The sequence below is a fragment of the Pleuronectes platessa genome, chromosome 1 (assembly GCF_947347685.1).
Source record: "Pleuronectes platessa chromosome 1, fPlePla1.1, whole genome shotgun sequence".
NCBI lineage: Eukaryota > Metazoa > Chordata > Actinopteri > Pleuronectiformes > Pleuronectidae > Pleuronectes > Pleuronectes platessa.
Genome location: NC_070626.1, coordinates 25,008,309 through 25,025,707, shown reverse-complemented (window position 1 = coordinate 25,025,707; position 17,399 = coordinate 25,008,309). Strand labels below are relative to the sequence as shown.

The following is a 17,399-nucleotide window of genomic DNA, read 5'->3' as shown; positions in this document are numbered from 1 at the left end:
GAAGTTGAAAATCACATGGCTGACGACATGTGTTTGAAAGGTTGAATAAATTATTTACGTTAAGGGCCAAGAGTGGGAAAAAAATAGTTTTTTTTTTCCTTGCTTTTTTTATTTTCTTGAAATTTATGATTTCCGATGTAAGAAACTGACTGAGGAACAAGATGTATGGTCACAGCTGTATGGTCACGGTGCTTCTCCTCAATCGGTTGTACTGTAGCTGTAAATGCTCACAGTAGGAAAATACAAGCAGTAACAAGCTCTTTTTATTTTACTGAGTGTACTTTCTTATTCTGAACACTTGTTGCTGGAACAAAAAAAAAACAAAAAAAGGAAAAATATAGATCTAAAAAAAAATGTTCATGTTATCCTCATTGCTTCCCCGGTCACCTTCAGCTGATTCTTAAACAATCTTCTCCTCGCTCTCCTTTTGAAAAGACTGGAATAAAATCAGTGCTTAATAAAAGGCTCTTCTCTTTCTCACACCCGACTCCTGACTGGTCTTTTTGTGTGTGTGTTTTCTTGCTATTGCACATTCGTCCTGAGGATTAAAATGATATAGACAATCATAGATGAATAAATAGATAAATGGGATATAGGGTCAGCTGGGATTGGCTGCAGAGCATAAAGGGAAGAGCCAGTACAGCCAATGGATGGATCTGCTGCTGGTCTGTTTCACACACATTGTCCCATGAAAATTCCAGTCATGCTTTAGCTCATTGCTCAAAACTTTCCATCTTCCCATGCAGCCCATCTGTGGCCCATTCATTCCCATCGTGCACGTTAATCTCATTAACATTTGCAGCTGTGGATTAATGACACACACACATTTGATATGTGTTTGGCTCTTTGGCGCCAGGCTTCAGATGCAGAGGAAATACTTGTTAGTCGGATGAAGTTATTGGTGGTTGTTTGTTTTTTTCCCTCCATGAAGTAGGTTATGTTTGTTTGTTTGTTTGTAAGCAAATTAAGAAAAAACAAGTGGATGTGTTTCGTGGACGGATGGGACATGGGCTGAGGAAGAACCCATAAAATGTTGGTATGGATCCGGAGCAGGGGGGGCAGCTTTAGGATCAAGGAAGAGCCAATGATTAAAATACATGATTGAAATGAATCAATACGATGGAACACTCAGATATAATACAAAGCCGCAGATGTGATTTTTAACAATCTAATATAAAGTTTGTATTGAAAGCTCAGATAATTAGAGTTAAAGGAGACATGTTGAATCTGCTCTTACACGCTGAGCCATATTCTGCCTTATGGATAAATTCATCTTTAGTTCTAAAAATGACCTTTGACCTCTTAATCCCAAATCTAACTGATTAACTCTCATATGACAATGAAATAGCAAACTGAGATTTCTGGAAATCTCAGCTTAAAACCCTTTATGATTAAATCTTTTATTTTTATTTTTTATTAAATAATCCTCACAATAATCCACTGTCCACTTCATTGATCAAACTATGGGTCTTTACTGGTGTATGGCAGCAGGGGGCGCTGTAAGACAGATCTCTCCAACACCTCCTGCAGACAGAGCTACTTTTCAATCTCAGATCGTTTCCTCTGATCTCATGTAGATAAGCTCTGATGGATCGGATGATGAGTGAGGGCTACATGTGTGTGCTCATGATTCTCTCCTGCGCTATTTCAGGAACTCGGCCTTTGTAGTTTCACTCTTCCACCGGATCTGCCTCCTTAAGCTCAGACTTAGTGCAGCTGATCCCGGAGACATGGAGGCACCATGCCCCCATCTCTTACCAGTCAAGAGGATCAAACCCACCGGGGATGCAAGATTAGACATCACACCCACTGCCACCCCTTCTAACCCCGACTCCAGGAATATATGTCGCATGCAGCCCAAGCACACACAGACACACACACTTGTCAGTCAAGTGGCTATTGTAAGGACATCAAGCCCTTTGAACACAAGATATTATATACATGCCAAAGTAGAGTCTCTCTCTCTCTCTCCTTCCTGTCCTCCGCTCTCTGTCTGTCTCTTAATTCTCCACAGCTGAGGGGACACATGGCATTGATCCCTCGAGAAAGCCCAAGGTCAGACTTCGGGCAGAGACGTTAAAGACGGGAGGCCTGCCACAGTATCCGATATCATTCATTCAGTGTGATACACATCAGTGATTCAACACATGGGATGCTTCCTCAGAATATAACACTGTTACCGTCGCTGCTTCTTCCTCCATAATTTCCAAATTTGTCCAAAAGTGTCTCGGACAAGACCAAAATGACAAAGAGATGAGACACTGACATTTTCTTTTTATGTGTCCATTACATCCGCTATTGGTCACTTATCTGATTACATCAACTGATGTAAGTCATAAATTAGAGCGGTAGAACATACAAGGGATATTCTTCATCTTGTTCTATGTTCTAAAATGGGACAGTGTTTAGTTTAAAAAGGAAGAGAGGTAATGATTCATGATCTGTATCATTGATCACAGCCCAAACACTTTATGACGCTAAGGTTATGTCCACTGGTGGCCGCTAATACCAGCTACATGTTAGTTGGTGACTTAAATTGTTTAGAGGACCTTCAAACGTACAATACAATATTCACCGTCTAGTCCTATATTCTAATAAATACAAGCCTTTTTTTATAGGTATTTTAAACTTTATATAGTAATACAGACATCTACGGACAAACAAACAGGATAACTGTATTGGGTGTAACACTTTTCCTTCTCTCAGTTTTCATCAACTGGTTTGTTTAATCTTCTCCATAGGTATTATCTCGTTGGGGCAAATTTACAATCTATAATCTCAATCCACTTTTCTTGGGCTGAGACGATCCCCCTTATCTCATCTTCTGGTGATTGCTGTCTCACTAGCTATCAGCAACATTTTAACCAGGTACCCGTTAACAAGTGAAATAAAAGTTTGCCAAGATAACAAACCATGTCAATCTTTGACACTGCATTGTGATTGACAGTATGGGGATGAAACTGATGATTATTTCCTCATTTTTCCTCATTGACTACGATTAGTCTGTAGATCAGTAGATTGTTCAGTCTATTAAAAGTTAAAAAATATATAGATAGTATACTGCACTTACCTGCTGAGTAATTATAACAGGTATTCTCTCGTTTATATGGACGTTAACAAACCAATATATAAGTAGATTAAAACAGAGACTTTTACCTGTAATAGAAGATTTTTACAAGATAGTATCAACACTTACAAACAGGATCTGCTGCAAACACACATGCTGACCTGAAAGTAAACACAAGTCCTTCAAAAATAAAATGCCACATTTCATATTCTACTATTACATACACAGTATATATATATAAATACATACATAAATATCTTATATGTACAACCAATTTTGCAAAGGGGAAATCTGCGTTAAAAGGTGGTTTTACAACAATCTAAAACCACGTTTATCTTTGCACACAGCACAATACATATCCTCTAGCACCACCAAGAGGTTTTTGTCTTAAGCTTTTAGTGAAAATAACTGCTCATAATTATTTGTCCTTAAATTCTTCATAACAAAATACCCACTAATCTTATCAGCAGCACCTGCCCTCTGTGTTTGGTGCTAATGAGCAAACATTTGCATGCTACCACTTGTCCAACGTGTAAAACACGACAGCTGCTAGAGATCAATGTGCTATCACGTTAGCTTGCTGATGTTAGCAGGGAGCTGAAGTGCAGCCTCAGTGTTTCTGGGTCGGCTACAGACACACAGTCTCGTCTCTTATCTGAACAGAGGGGCTGAGCCTGAGGATAGTGATTGTAAAAGCCTCGGAGACAAACAGTGGTATTTTGGGGGGTTTGTAGTTTAAATCATTTTACAGGGTAGGGCCTATGTACGTTTATCTTGCCCCACTAGCATATGCATGTGTGTGTACACCTGCATTCCAGCCATTCCACTGTAAGAAGGAGGCTGTATTACAGCACTGGCTTCCTCCTCGTCCTCCTCCTCCTCCTCCTCCTCCTCCTCCTCACTGCAGGAAGTAATACAAGCTCAGCACACACACACACACACACACACACACCTACACTGTGTACTTCTATCTTAGTGAGGACACTCATTGGCATAATTCATTCCCAAGCCCCGCACCCTAACCTTAACATAAACCTAATTCCATCCCTAACCCTTAAACCAAGTCTTAACCCTCAAACAGCCCATTGAAAGTGGGTCAGAATGCGAGGACCGGCCAAAATGTCCTCACTTCGTAGGCTCTAGGCTCACAAAGATATCTACACGCACACACACACACACACACACACACACACACACACACACACACACAATTCAAACTTACAGAAAATGTCCATTACTTTGATTCAAAGGTTGTTTTGTTGCAGCTCTAGCCTCCACAGCTCAACACGAGCACATCAGTTAGATCATCTCTTAATAAAGAAGTTCACTCCTGTGGAGGTCGCATAGCCGGGCAGTTGTTACTGTCACTCATTATCATCACAGCCTCCCCCTGCACACACACACGTGCACACACACACACACATATGCACATACACTCTCACACACACACACACACACACACGCAAACGGGCAAGTTGGAGCCTGTACAAACACCCACACATGACCCCAGCGTGCACGCACACACACTCACCCACTTTCCGACACACTCACACTAACACTCACACAAGCACACATGAGCCAAGGAGCATGGGCAGCAGGGTCACCCTAGCGCCATGCTTCATAAAGGGCGCCGTTACAATAGGTTTACTGTTACTCTGAGGACTGCTCGGGATACAATGGGACTGAATGTATCGGCCTGATGCTTCTCTGTTTCTCTCCATTTTTCACTTGATGACAAGGAAGACAGACTGAGACGGGACAGCATGGTATCAGAGGACGCCCCTGAAGGTGAGCTGATTCACTGACGGATTACACCTCCATTTCCATGCATAGTAAGAGTGTAGTGCTGAGACAGAGACAGAGAGGGGGAATCATTTATTGATGGTGGAATTTTGATGAGGCTCATGCTTAAAACACTTCTGTCACAACCATGGTTCATTTTTCTCTGACATCCTGAGCATCCAACCCACTTGATCTCATCCAGGATGTGAAATAACTGTAAAATGAGAAGTTAAAAGAAGAGTCACAGGAGTTTGTTGTCATTTTGTTGAGATGTTTCTTGGTAAATTTAGAAAATAAAAAAAACAAGTGATGAGAAATTCAGACTAGAGAGGAGAGAGCAGCGGAAACCAGAGGTAAACAAGCAAATGATCCAAGCAGAGGGAAGTATGGATGATATATCACAGTTTCACAGATGGACACTTCCCAGAAGGATACTGGGTAAGGTGCATCAAACTACAGAGAGCTGAGGGGAGAGAGGGGGGAGAGGGGGGGAGGTCTCACTGAAAGAAGAGGAGAGGGGCGAGAGGGGGTTTGGGGTAACAGATGGGGACTCACCCTGATCCAGAGGGGTGTGGTGCTGAATTGTGAGATTCCTCTGAGTTGGGACAAGCTACGAGATATTCGGGCCGCAGCTGTCAACGGTCCAACACCTACGCAACTGCACCCTCCTCGCCCTCAGATTGTACACACACAGTAACACAGTCACACAGTTACACAGTCACACAGTCACACAGTCACACAGTCACACATTTCATATCTGGTGAAAGGCCTGCATGATTGTTTTTGTCTAGCCAACAGTGACAACGATTCAGGTTCTTGTGTTGTTAAAGATTAACATATCTTCTACTACAGCGTCTGGGCACCGGGACTCTACAGGTTTTATTTGCTCACGGCGTGGCCTGTCTGAATTCTATTACTCTTGTTTGGCCAAAGTTCAGTCGGACAACTTACACTGTGGAGGAAATAATCAGATACTCTCGAGGTAAAAGTAACAAAAAATATATCCCATTACAGGAGTGTTCAAATTTCCACCAGAAACAAGTTCTCACAGTATCAACAGAAGTACTTGTTCTGCATGAAGGTATATTGCTTCATCATAGGAATGTTAATAGTGATGCATCAATGTGTAATCAACGTTTTACTGCTGGTTTTTTGTGGAGGTAGTTTTAACCAGTAACTTTAACAGTCAGGTGTTTTTTTTCCATTGGTTTAAAACCAAGGGGTTGACCCCAAAATGTCACTGGAGAAAACTGAGGGGTCGTAAGAGGATTTAAAAAAAAGTAGAAACTGAGAAGAAGAAAAGTGAATCGCTGAATCAGCACATGCCAGGATATGTGTGTTTATTGAGGCCTCTACAGCTTTGTATTGTATTGAACTGGTGCATCGCTGTAGCCTGAGCACAGGATTAGAATGTTAATTAAAAAATGCCAGTGCTTGACCTAAAAAATTATTCAATTAGTTCCGTGTTTTGAGATAATATTATGCTAAATCATAACTGTAGCTGGATCTAAAGATGGTCTGACAAACATTTACATCTCAGCTTTTAGAACAAGGCACACAGAGTCAAAACATTATGGAAGTGTTAGTCACGATTATAACTTAGAGACAAAAATGTAAATACTATACAATAACTTATTCTTCAAAATAAATCAAAGATCAAAAATTTAAATTTCAAAGTAAAAAACTAAATCAATCAAACGATGACGGATGGAGTCAAAAAATATAAATGGAAAAAAGGGAGATATAGTCTGTAAACTCAAGTTTAAGACTCAAATTATGAGATAACAAGTCAAGTAAATACTACATCAAATAATAAATAAATAAATTCTCAGAAACTAAATCAAGTGTTCATCAGGTCTTTGTCCCTCTCTGCTGAAAGAAGAGTTTAAATCCACACAGCCTTATCTCAGGAGCAAAACTCAGTCTTTGAACTTCAAAGCAACAATACTGTGATTTCAATACTTCTTTAAATCTTAATTAACGATATCGGCTGATGTGAGATTTTTTTCTTGATATAATTGTTTTTGCCTTAGTCAGCACACCCCCACACCCCCAGACACACACACACACACACACACACACACACACACACACACACACACACACACACACACACACACACAGAGTAGAACCCAATAGGACCGTTATCTAAGCCTGTGACCTTTACCTCTAAAGTACAGCATTAAAATTCATAGGCCATGTAACAGAGGCTCTAATGTTTCATAATTTACACACAGCTTTCCACAAAACAAATTGTATACTGCGCATAAATCTTAGGTGGCTATATTAATTTTTTTTTTTTTAAATAAATAAATCGTGCTCGTTCCCTCTCGAGCACCAACGGCAGACACTCACACACACACACAGAGCTCTGAAGTCGCGCGCCTCGCTCGCTCACCTGAGCGGAAGTGGACATATAAAGGCAGCGCAGGTGAGCGCGCCCCCCCAGCTCCTCGCCCAGTGAGCAGGTATCGCGGGGCGGCAGCGCGCTCCTCCCCAGCCCGCGGTGCACTCGGTTCGGAGCAGCGGGTCCGTGTCAATCCGCTAAATATGAGACAACTTGACACAACTCTTCTTTTCTTACCTTGTCCAACCAGTAACCTCACGGACTAATGGGGCTTATTCTGCTGAGCCTGATTCTCCGCTACTGGATCAGCAGCGTGGAAGGTAAGAACAACAAACAAACAAACAAACAAGGGCAACACGTTTATAATGAGACAATACAGAATCACGGCTTCTTAACAATATTACATAAATCCTGTTTTGGTATTTGTGACTGGTTAACCTGCGAGGATATTGTGAAAGACATATTTCAACGGTCAGGGGTTTTATTACTTTTTACTGCACTTGGTAGTATTCTATAAAGTAGTTATAGGTCACTTATGAATACATGATTGAACTCTACGTTAAACTTCCCTTTGACATTTTATCATGTCCTAAAACTTCACACGCTTGGGGAACTCATGTGGTTCCTGTGGTTCCTTGACCCTGACTGTGTTCATGTGTGTTGCAGGATCATGTTCGACTGGCAGCGCTGGGACTTGTGACCAATGTCTGCAGCTCAGCCCTCACTGTGCCTGGTGCACACAGGAGGTAAGCAGCCGGGCGGGCATGACACCACCTTGCACCTTCGGATCATTACAGACTGTTATGCTATGAGCAGGATTGAATAAAACCACTACTACCCGTAACTTCATTTCTCAGAACTTCACAGACTGGTTCTCAGTCAGCGAAAGATGTGACACACTGGATATCTTGGTGGAAAAGGGATGTGCCAGGAGCCAGCTGCAGTTCCCCGTCTCCGAAGGTCAGATCCTCCTTGATCTCCCGCTCGGGAAGAAGACAGACAGCGCTAACAGCACCCAGATCTCTCCACAGAAGATGGCCCTCAAGCTGCGAGCTGGTATGCAACACAAAGTGTTTTTGAACTGACTCCAGGTCCTCGTATTCAGACGAAAATGAAGGTGTGTGATTTTTGTGCACAGGCAGTCAGGTGACGTTCCAGGTGAAGATCCAACACACAGACGACTATCCCGTGGACGTGTACTATCTGATGGACCTGTCAGCGTCCATGATCGATGATCTGGACATGATCAAAGACTTGGGCTCCTCTCTGTCTAAAGAGATGGCCAACCTCACCAGCAAATTTCGCATGGGCTTCGGCTCCTTCGTGGAGAAACCTGTGCTTCCTTTCATCAGGATCACAGAGAAGGAGCTGGCCAACCCCTGCAGGTAAAAGACAAAACATCAACAACGTCCTCAACCCCTGAGATTCTACTTGTATCTAATGTTGGTGTCCCGGTGTGTCCCAGTGGCGTGCGCTCAACCTGCCTGCCAGCGTTCGGCTATAAACACGTCCTGTCTCTGACGAGCAGAACCGACGAGTTCAACGAGATCATTGCGAAGCAGCGTGTGTCCGCGAACATCGACCTGCCGGAGTGCGGCTTCGATGCTGTCATGCAAGTGGCCGTTTGTGGGGTAAGACGAGGATTCGTTTTTTAAATGTATGAACCTAGACGTTGGTTAGTTTGTGATTCTGTGCTGTGAGTGGCCCCCCCTGGTGATGATGTGTCTCCTGATAGGACAAGATAGGCTGGAGGAATGACTCCATGCGTTTGCTGGTGTTCGTCAGTGATGCCGACTCACACTTCGGGATGGACAGCAAGATGGCCGGCATCGTGATTCCTAACGACGGCCAGTGTCACCTGGATGTCAACAATGAGTACTCCATGTCCACGGTGCAGGTGAACCCACAATCAATCAATCAATCAATCAATCACATTTTATTTGTATAGCCCATATTCACAAATTACAATTCATCTCATAGGGCTTTAACATGGTGTGACATCCTCTGTTCTTAACCCTCAGCAAGAGTAAGGAAAAACTACTAAAAACCCTTTTAACAGGGTAAAAATATGTAGAAACCTCAGAGAGAGCCACATGTGAAGGATCCCTCTCCCAGGACGGACAGAAGTGCAATAGATGCCACAATGGTCCCTATTGTTTCATTTTCATTTCAGAAAGACAAATCAAACAGAAATAGTTGTGTATTTTTTCTTAAATTTGTCTCCTTGAAACCCTCAGTTTCCTGACTTTACTTCCTGAGTCATTATAGGCTCCGCTGTGATGATCACCACTGCCTCACTGTTTGCATATCACCATGTTTGGTGGTTTTCAGGAGTATCCGACTCTCGGTCAGCTGATTGATAAAGTCATGGAGAACAACATCCTGCTGATATTTGCTGTGACGAAGGAGCAGACACACAACTATAAGGTAACAGCTTTTTAATGAGGTTAACATATTCATGCATTAAGCTACATTCTCATTCAACCTGTTAGAACTGGCCCTCTTATCCTCCACAAGCCGTTTTGCACCACGAGACAGGTCTGCCCAGATTTGTAACTTTGCTGGTGCTGTTTTTCTTGTGTTTTGTGTTTGTTTTTGTTTATTTCCATCATAGAACTATGCAGATCTCATACCTGGCGCCACAGTCGGAGCCGTGGCCAGTGATTCGAGGAACATCCTGGAACTGATTGTAACCGCGTACAAAGTAAATAAAGGGTCTTGGTGATGTGGGTGTGCAGGTAGTGTGTGTGTGTGTGTGTGTGTGTGTGTGTGTGTGTGTTTGTGTTTGTGTGTGTGTGTGTGTGCACTGGTCATGTGAGATAAAACCGATAACACCTGCCGTAATAAAGGAGGAAATAACTGTTGTAAATGTAATTCAATCATAATTTCCCACCTAATATTTGAAGCTTGAGCCAGGTTTTATCCAAACACACATGTACATTTAAAGCGGGCGTGCCAGTATCTCTGCCTTCTCTTTCTCTCGCTTTTCTCTTTTCATTCTTTCTCCTATTACATTTTTTCCCTTCACCAACCCGGTGCTTTGCCTCAGCTTGTTCCACAGCGAGTCTCTTCTTGTCCAAGCCGTTTGATCTGCTCGTCCCTCTGACTCTCATTGGCTCTTTTCTTCCCCCACTCGCTCCCTCGCTCTCTCTCTCTCTCCCAGTACCTCTTTCACGCTGTGTCCTGTTTTTTTGTAAATCCCCCCCCTGGCGGCGTTGACTGGTGGCGAGTCGGCCGTCCTCTAATTACTTCATCAGTCATGTTTGCTTACAGCCACTTTTGGCCGCTGCCACGTTAACCACACTGAAGAGAGCAGAGCCTGTCATCACACTGATTGTAGATAAAAAACAAAGAGATATTTATAGTGATGGAGGACAGATGATGAGTATTTACACTTACCTGCAGTTTGGGGATTAATGTTTGTTTCTCAGTGGATGGATTGTTGAGCCGCCCCACTTCAATTACCCTTCAGCGTATTTACCGAAAAACACGTCCAAGTCTTTAGAATCTGTTTTTACCTGAATCCACCTTCAGTCTGGGTGTTACCCACGACCATCCACCCGTTTTCTCCTCCCTAACAACGCTGGAGACACAGTACAATCACAGGCACGGCCGGAAACCCACAGTTAACCCTCCGCTAGCACCCAGACAGTCCGTCAGAGAGTTCATGAGTCAGTCTAACACAGCATGTCCTCGAGCCGAGGTGAGCTCTCACTCTTTTCTTCAGGCGTTTCGTTCGAGCACAGCACACCTGGCACGCTGACTCACTGGGAGAGAGTTAGTTATAGGTGGGTTCAGACGTTCCCTGGCATGTCACAGGTCAGCGCAGGGTGAAGGTATAATCCCAGTTAAAGCCCTGGAAACCACACCCCACGCTAACAAAAGCCAGAAGCAGGAATTGGTTTTGATCGTTGGCTTTTGGGGATTTTTTTTTTTTATGCTGTGTTGTAGAGGGAACCTTTCTGCTCCGGTCTTGTCTGTGCTGACGTTGGCGTTTCCATTCAGGGACCTGCAATTATCATGCACTCTCTTCCAGGAACTGCGCTCCGAGATCGAACTGGAGGTCCACGGAGACACAGAGGAGCTGCAGATGTCCTTCACAGCCATCTGCCCCAATGGTACTGTCCTGCCTGACCTAAAACGCTGCTCCAACGTCAAACCAGGGGAGACGGTCAGTCGCTTATACTCTAAATGTCCCATTCTTTGCTTGTGACTGCCACCTCTCATGCAAGCTGGTGCAATTTGGTTCAATAACAAACTAATTCATTAGACTAAAAATATATTTTTTAAAGAAAGTCTTAAAAGTTCAGTGTGTAAGATTTAGGTGAAGGGATCTATTGGCCGAAATTGAACATAAAATAATCCTTGTGATGTTTTAGTGTGTTTCATCTAAATTATATCAAAAACCCTCAGGCTAGAAGCAAAAAACATGAGGCAGATAGATATACATGTAGGAACTCTACCAATAAAATGCTGGAGCTCAAAGGTGTCAGGACGAACTGGTGATAACTAAAGAGTAACTCAGAGATTTAATGATAAACATGGAGACAATTGGGAAAAAGTTGTGACACATGAGGGCAGGGGTGCTCGAGAGACAAGGGAGGATCAGGAAGGGAAGAGACAAACTTTGTAGATCGGTGACATAAGGATGCATTTGTCAGTTGCATTTAAAGGAAACTTCTTAGTGGGAGAGATGCAGCACCTGAATATGGACACAGTTAATAGAGTATATATTTGTAGTCATATGCATATGGGCCCTCGTTTCATGGTGGTACTCTGACGTCCTCTTCGCTCCTCAGGTCGTGTTCAATGTGACCGTGGAGCTCGCGGGATGCCTGTTGGGGGTCCGGCACTTCTCCCTCAAAGCGGTGGGCCTGCAGGACAGCCTGGAGGTGGAACTGGAGTCTCTTTGCTCGTGCGACTGCCGGCAGGCTCCTGAAGCAAACAGCAGCCAGTGTATCGAGGGCCTGGGGGAGTTCCAGTGTGGGGTGTGCTTGTGCCAGCCCGGGTTCCTGGGAGCGCAGTGCGAGTGCAACGAGGAGAGCATTTTGTTGAGCAACTGCCTCGCCAGCAATGAGTCCGCAGTCTGCAGCGGTCAAGGGCAGTGCTACTGCGGCCAGTGTGTGTGTCATGCATCCAGCTTCGGCCGCATCTACGGACCTTACTGCGAGTGTGACAACTACTCCTGTCTTCGCTTCCGGGGAGAACTCTGTGGAGGTGAGCGACTTCTCACGAATGGGATGATGATCTGGTGGTGAGCCTTTCATTTGATTTCATGTGTGTCTTCAAGGCCACGGAGTGTGCGACTGTGGAGAGTGTCACTGTCACAGTGGATGGACGGGGGAGTACTGCAACTGCAGCACCAGCACTGAAGCGTGCATGTCGGAGGATGGCACTGTCTGCAGCGGCAGGGGGAAATGCAAGTGTGGCCAGTGTGCCTGCGCTGTACCCGGAGCGTCTGGGGACAAGTGTGAGAAGTGCCTGACATGCGGAGACGCCTGTAGCTCTGCAAGGTGAGAACCCATTCAGGTCCCTGGCTTTTGAAAAGTGAACACTGGCTCAGTGTAAAGGGTTTTGAATTGTTGTTTCTTTACCTGAAAAGATATAAGATGTTGTCTCCTTGCACGACATGATCTGTCTGTTCTTTGGAGTTCAGACGTATCCGATTCTGGCGTCCCTTGTTCACATGTGTCTACACCTTCCATGGGACATCAAAAGACAACTAATGTCCTCAGCAGAGCACTAAGAGATTTTCTTTCTCCTTTGCAAAGCAGCTGTCAGGCCCAGAGCCATTTGATATCACTGTTGTAGAGGAGACGGGTGATAGAGGCTGAATGAAGCCTTGGGAAAACTGGTGATAAGTGACCAACACTGTGATTCTTCTGTGATCATTAAACCTCAAGCTCTGAGGTAAAACTGTGCTTTTGTTTTGTTTCTCAAATTGTTCTAATACCAGGAGCTGTGTGGAGTGTCACCTCCTAGATAAGGACGAGGCTGAGCTGTGTGATCAAAGGTGCAGCGTTCCTAAAATGTCCATCAACACAACAGAAGGTAAAAAGTCACTTTACATAAGAAAGATACATTTTTGTTGAGTTCGTAAAACATAACTTAACACTGCATGGATACATTTTCACCAAACTTGTGGGTTTGTTACTTTGGAGTATATCTCCAGATGGTTTTGGAGCTCGAAGGTCAAAGTCAAAACAAACGTCACGTGGATAATGTCCTCCAAAAAACACATTTTATGAGATAATAATATATATTTTTTATTATTCCGCGTCATAACCTCATGATAAGGGAAGTCACAATGAAGTGAAACATTGTCATACTTGGTAACAAAACGTTTTTCCAGGAATCTCTGCATACACTTGCATGCATTAACTTTTGCATTCACAAATTGGAAACATAATCTACAGCTCATTTAGAACAACCGATCATTTGTTATCTTATGTATACATGAAATTAAATTGCATTATTGCCATATAAACATGTCTTGCATTGCCCGATTGAGGTATATACAGCATGGAGGCAGCGTATGCATCAGCCCACTCATGCTTTTATATTTTCTGATTGCTGATATCAAGTTCAGGGCTGGGTAAGAAACATCAAATCGTTTATATGTGTATTTCCTAAAATTAAGATTTATATCAGAATATGGATATGCATGCATAATCAACCATTAATAAATTGGGTTTGACCGTGATATATTACATGAGGAGTCTTGTAACCTGCGCTGTAAATGAGACTGTCCCCTCTGTGGTCATGTTTTTGATGGTGGAATCTACACAGGGCCGTGCTAAATTTCCCCATGGGTCAGAGATCTGGAGGAATGCTGACCTGCATTGACTTGTGTGTGTCTCTGAAGTCCGAATCCCCTTCTTCTTAACACAACACCATCCATGTCCATTCAGTCAGCCCTTGACAATGGGGAACATATTATTTACCTTGTCGTACAGGCAGAGCTATTGTAGTGCATGTGAATAGCCAAAGAGCCTTGTCCTCCTTTTATAGAAGAGATTATATTAAACCCACTATACTCGTGCAAGCCGAGAGGTATATCTGATTATCAGAGAGGATTTTCAGGCTTCAGCTGTGATGTACAATGGGGTGGTCCACGCACACATGCACACACCAGATTGTCGTCTTTGATATGGAAATCACAACAGAGGGGAGTGTATCCTTTTACATTCTCGGAACAATGTCGAAAGGGAAGGGGATACAGGATGGATTTGTCTCGTCCTTATGGATATGCATGTTCACATCTCCTCCCAGATTATGACAAGACCTCCTCTTTGTCATGCACGCTGATGACGGAGAACGAGTGCTGGATCTCTTTTGATGTGGTGGAAAGTGAGACAGGTACCACTGCCTACAACCTCCAGATGTACGGTAAGCCATGAAACAACAACACGGAAAACAGGTTCAATTTAAAGGAAGATCTGGCACGAGTCTCACCCCCCCCACCTGTCCCGTCCCAGGGTGCCCGGAGCCCCCGAACATCCCCATGATCATCCTGGGAGTCTCCCTTTCCATCGTGTGTATCGGCCTGATCCTGCTGGCTGTGTGGAAGGTGCTGGTGTCGGTGCACGACCGTAAAGAGGTCGCCAAGTTTGAGGCGGAGAAGGCAAAAGCGAAATGGCAGTCGGTAAGACCCTGAAGTCGTTTAAAAGCTGGTAGTGTGTTTTTCTCACTGTTCAAACCATAAACTGTATATGAAGATCGACTGAAATGGCTGCTAGCCAAAGGGGAAACCAAAGCTTCTGAATCGCTCTGATTGGAATTAGGTTGTCAAAGGTCAAAGGTCACAGTGACTTCATATGAGTGTGAGGGAAAAAGGTATGTAGACTCAAACTGAACTGGTTGGCGGAGGCGGTGTAACCACTTTATAAACGGATAAGAAAAGGAAGTTTTCTACAAATTGAATTTTTGTTACAAACTGTTACAATAAAATATGAATGAGCCACTTGCTTCTTCTTTATGATGAACCAGCGCTGAAGTCCTGCTGTAGCACATGTTTACTAGAGCGAGAAAATCTGCAGCTAAAAATAGCTCCAAACAAACAAACTACTTTCGGGAATGTTTGCTAAACTAATTTGAATGTCCAGCTGATTCAGAGGTGCAAGCTAAAAATAAGAGTATTTATGAGTCACTTTAAGATTGTTATTTTTAAAACAAATGTGAAAAAATATCCACGTTTTAATTTTGGTGACCGTATTTTAATGATCTTCATGTGTTTTTGCTCTTCTCAGGGGACCAACCCTTTGTTCAGAAGCTCGACGTCCACCTTCAAAAATGTAACTTACAAGAACACGCAGAGAGAAAAGACTATAACCATGAATTCCTACTGATGATAAACTGGAGACGATGCAAACCAACATCTGAGTGCACTTAAGTGTGTGTGTGTGTGTGTGTCTGTGTGTATCTGTGTTTGTGTGTGAGTGTGTGGATAATAGACTGTATATAAAGATGGACGACATCACTGCTCCCCAAAAGTGAAGCCAAAGCGTCTTGATTGCCCCCTGGTGGCCGCCTGCTTTTTAGGTCATAATCTCTGCCTCTTCCATGGTAGTGGATGGTACATAGGCCGGACTAAAATTGACAGTATTCATCAAATATGTTTTTCTGAAAGATGGTTTCTGTCATTTTAGGTAGTTCCAATCACACAGATGTTTATTCAAGTGTTCACTTGAATTAAGTTTAGATTTAATTAGTCATTAGATGCTATACAAACGGGGTTAATGTCATGATTCACGGCTGAGACTGAGTCACCATTGGTTGAGAATGTGCCTGGGCAGGACCTCGCCACCGCTTCCTCTGGCTGCAGCTGCTCAAGATGGCAGCATACGTATCTGGCTTTTGCTTAATTTCTGTATAGTGTAGAGAAGTGGAGACATGTCGTCCATCTTTGTTTACACTCTGTTGCGTGGATCTATCTCTGTGTTGATTTGGAGATGCCAGAACACAGTAGACGACACTGTGAATGGATGAACACTACATGATGAACTTGCTGCTGTCAAAGTGCACTGTCCATGTACTAAACACTGCACCCTCCTGTTGCATGATCCTGCAAACTCACTCTGATGTTTGTCCACTGTAACATGCAGCTTGAAAGGAGGAGTCTACACTACGAGTGGTCTACTACTGAAAAATGTCCTTAATTTTAATGATTGTAAATATACTGGTGGATGATTGTGATTTTTTTTATTTTATATATTGTGCTTGATGTTTTATTTCAAAGAAAGGCTGAGCCTTTAATGTTTTTTAGTGACATGGCACATAAATAAAGCAAAGTTCTGACTTATTGTGAAAGGACTCTTTCATTATGTGTTTGTCAAATCCAGACAGATATTGATGACACCGATTAGATCAGGTTTCAGAGGAACACAATTTAAAGTGGTTTCGAGGGGAACTCAGTGAGAACTGAGGCTTGAGCAAAAAGAAAGGGATGACTCCCAAAAAAGTGATCCTACACATTTGTACTTTTGGTCCAACATTTAAATTTGCCACTTTCCGCCAAATGCAGACGAACGTTTACATACTCTAATCATAAATAACAGTTTAGAGCATAAACAACTCTCCCTCTTGCTCTTTATCTACTTTACTCACAGATTTTATTTCTATTTTTGTATTGTTATAATTAATCTCTCTTGTAATTTGCTTGTAATTTATTGTAGACCGTCTGTCTGTCGATCTATCTATCTATCTGTCTGTCTGTCTGTCTGTCTGTCTGTCTGTCTGTCTGTCTGTCTGTCTGTCTGTCTGTCTGTATATATCTGTCTGTCTATTTATCTGTCTGTCTGTCTGTCTGTCTGTCTATCTATCTGTCTGTCTGTCTGTCTGTCTCTCTATCTGTCTGTCTGTCTGTATATATCTGTCTGTCTATTTATCTGTCTGTCTGTCTCTCTGTCTGTCTGTCTGTCTGTCTGTCTGTCTGTCTGTCTCTCTATCTATCTGTCTGTCTGTCTGTCTGTCTATTTATCTGTCTGTCTGTCTGTCTCTCTATCTATCTATCTATCTATCTATCTATCTATCTGTCTGTCTGTCTGTCTGTCTGTCTGTCTGTCTGTCTATATCTGTCTGTCTGTCTCTGTATCTATCTATCTATCTATCTATCTATCTATCTATCTATCTATGTGTCTATATTTATATATCTGTCTGTCTCTCTATCTATCTATTTATATCTATCTGTCTGTCTGTCTGTCT

The 17,399-nt window shown here is 43.0% G+C and overlaps 1 protein-coding gene across 1 annotated transcript; it reads left to right on the top strand.

Annotated features, from left to right (window-relative positions):
* Positions 1-7,317: 7,317 nt before the first annotated feature.
* Positions 7,318-16,505, top strand: itgb6 (integrin, beta 6). The gene is made up of 15 exons (XM_053445980.1): positions 7,318-7,516; positions 7,863-7,942; positions 8,054-8,252; positions 8,335-8,581; positions 8,662-8,827; positions 8,932-9,093; positions 9,528-9,623; positions 9,811-9,900; positions 11,233-11,367; positions 11,996-12,413; positions 12,487-12,709; positions 13,153-13,247; positions 14,469-14,585; positions 14,675-14,841; positions 15,446-16,505. Exons 1-15 carry the CDS (start codon positions 7,462-7,464, stop codon positions 15,542-15,544), a joined length of 2,349 nt encoding a protein of 782 aa, XP_053301955.1. The 5' UTR covers positions 7,318-7,461; the 3' UTR covers positions 15,545-16,505.
* Positions 16,506-17,399: the final 894 nt, after the last annotated feature.

What these genes read in the sequence shown, in the direction of transcription:
- itgb6 (XM_053445980.1), top strand. Translation starts at nt 7,462, where the DNA reads ATGGGGCTTATTCTGCTGAGCCTGATTCTCCGCTACTGGATCAGCAGC. An exon ending in TGATTGTAACCGCGTACAAA is followed by an intron (nt 9,901 to 11,232) that starts GTAAATAAAGGG and finishes ACTCTCTTCCAG; the next exon opens with GAACTGCGCTCCGAGATCGA. An exon ending in GTCCATCAACACAACAGAAG is followed by an intron (nt 13,248 to 14,468) that starts GTAAAAAGTCAC and finishes ATCTCCTCCCAG; the next exon opens with ATTATGACAAGACCTCCTCT.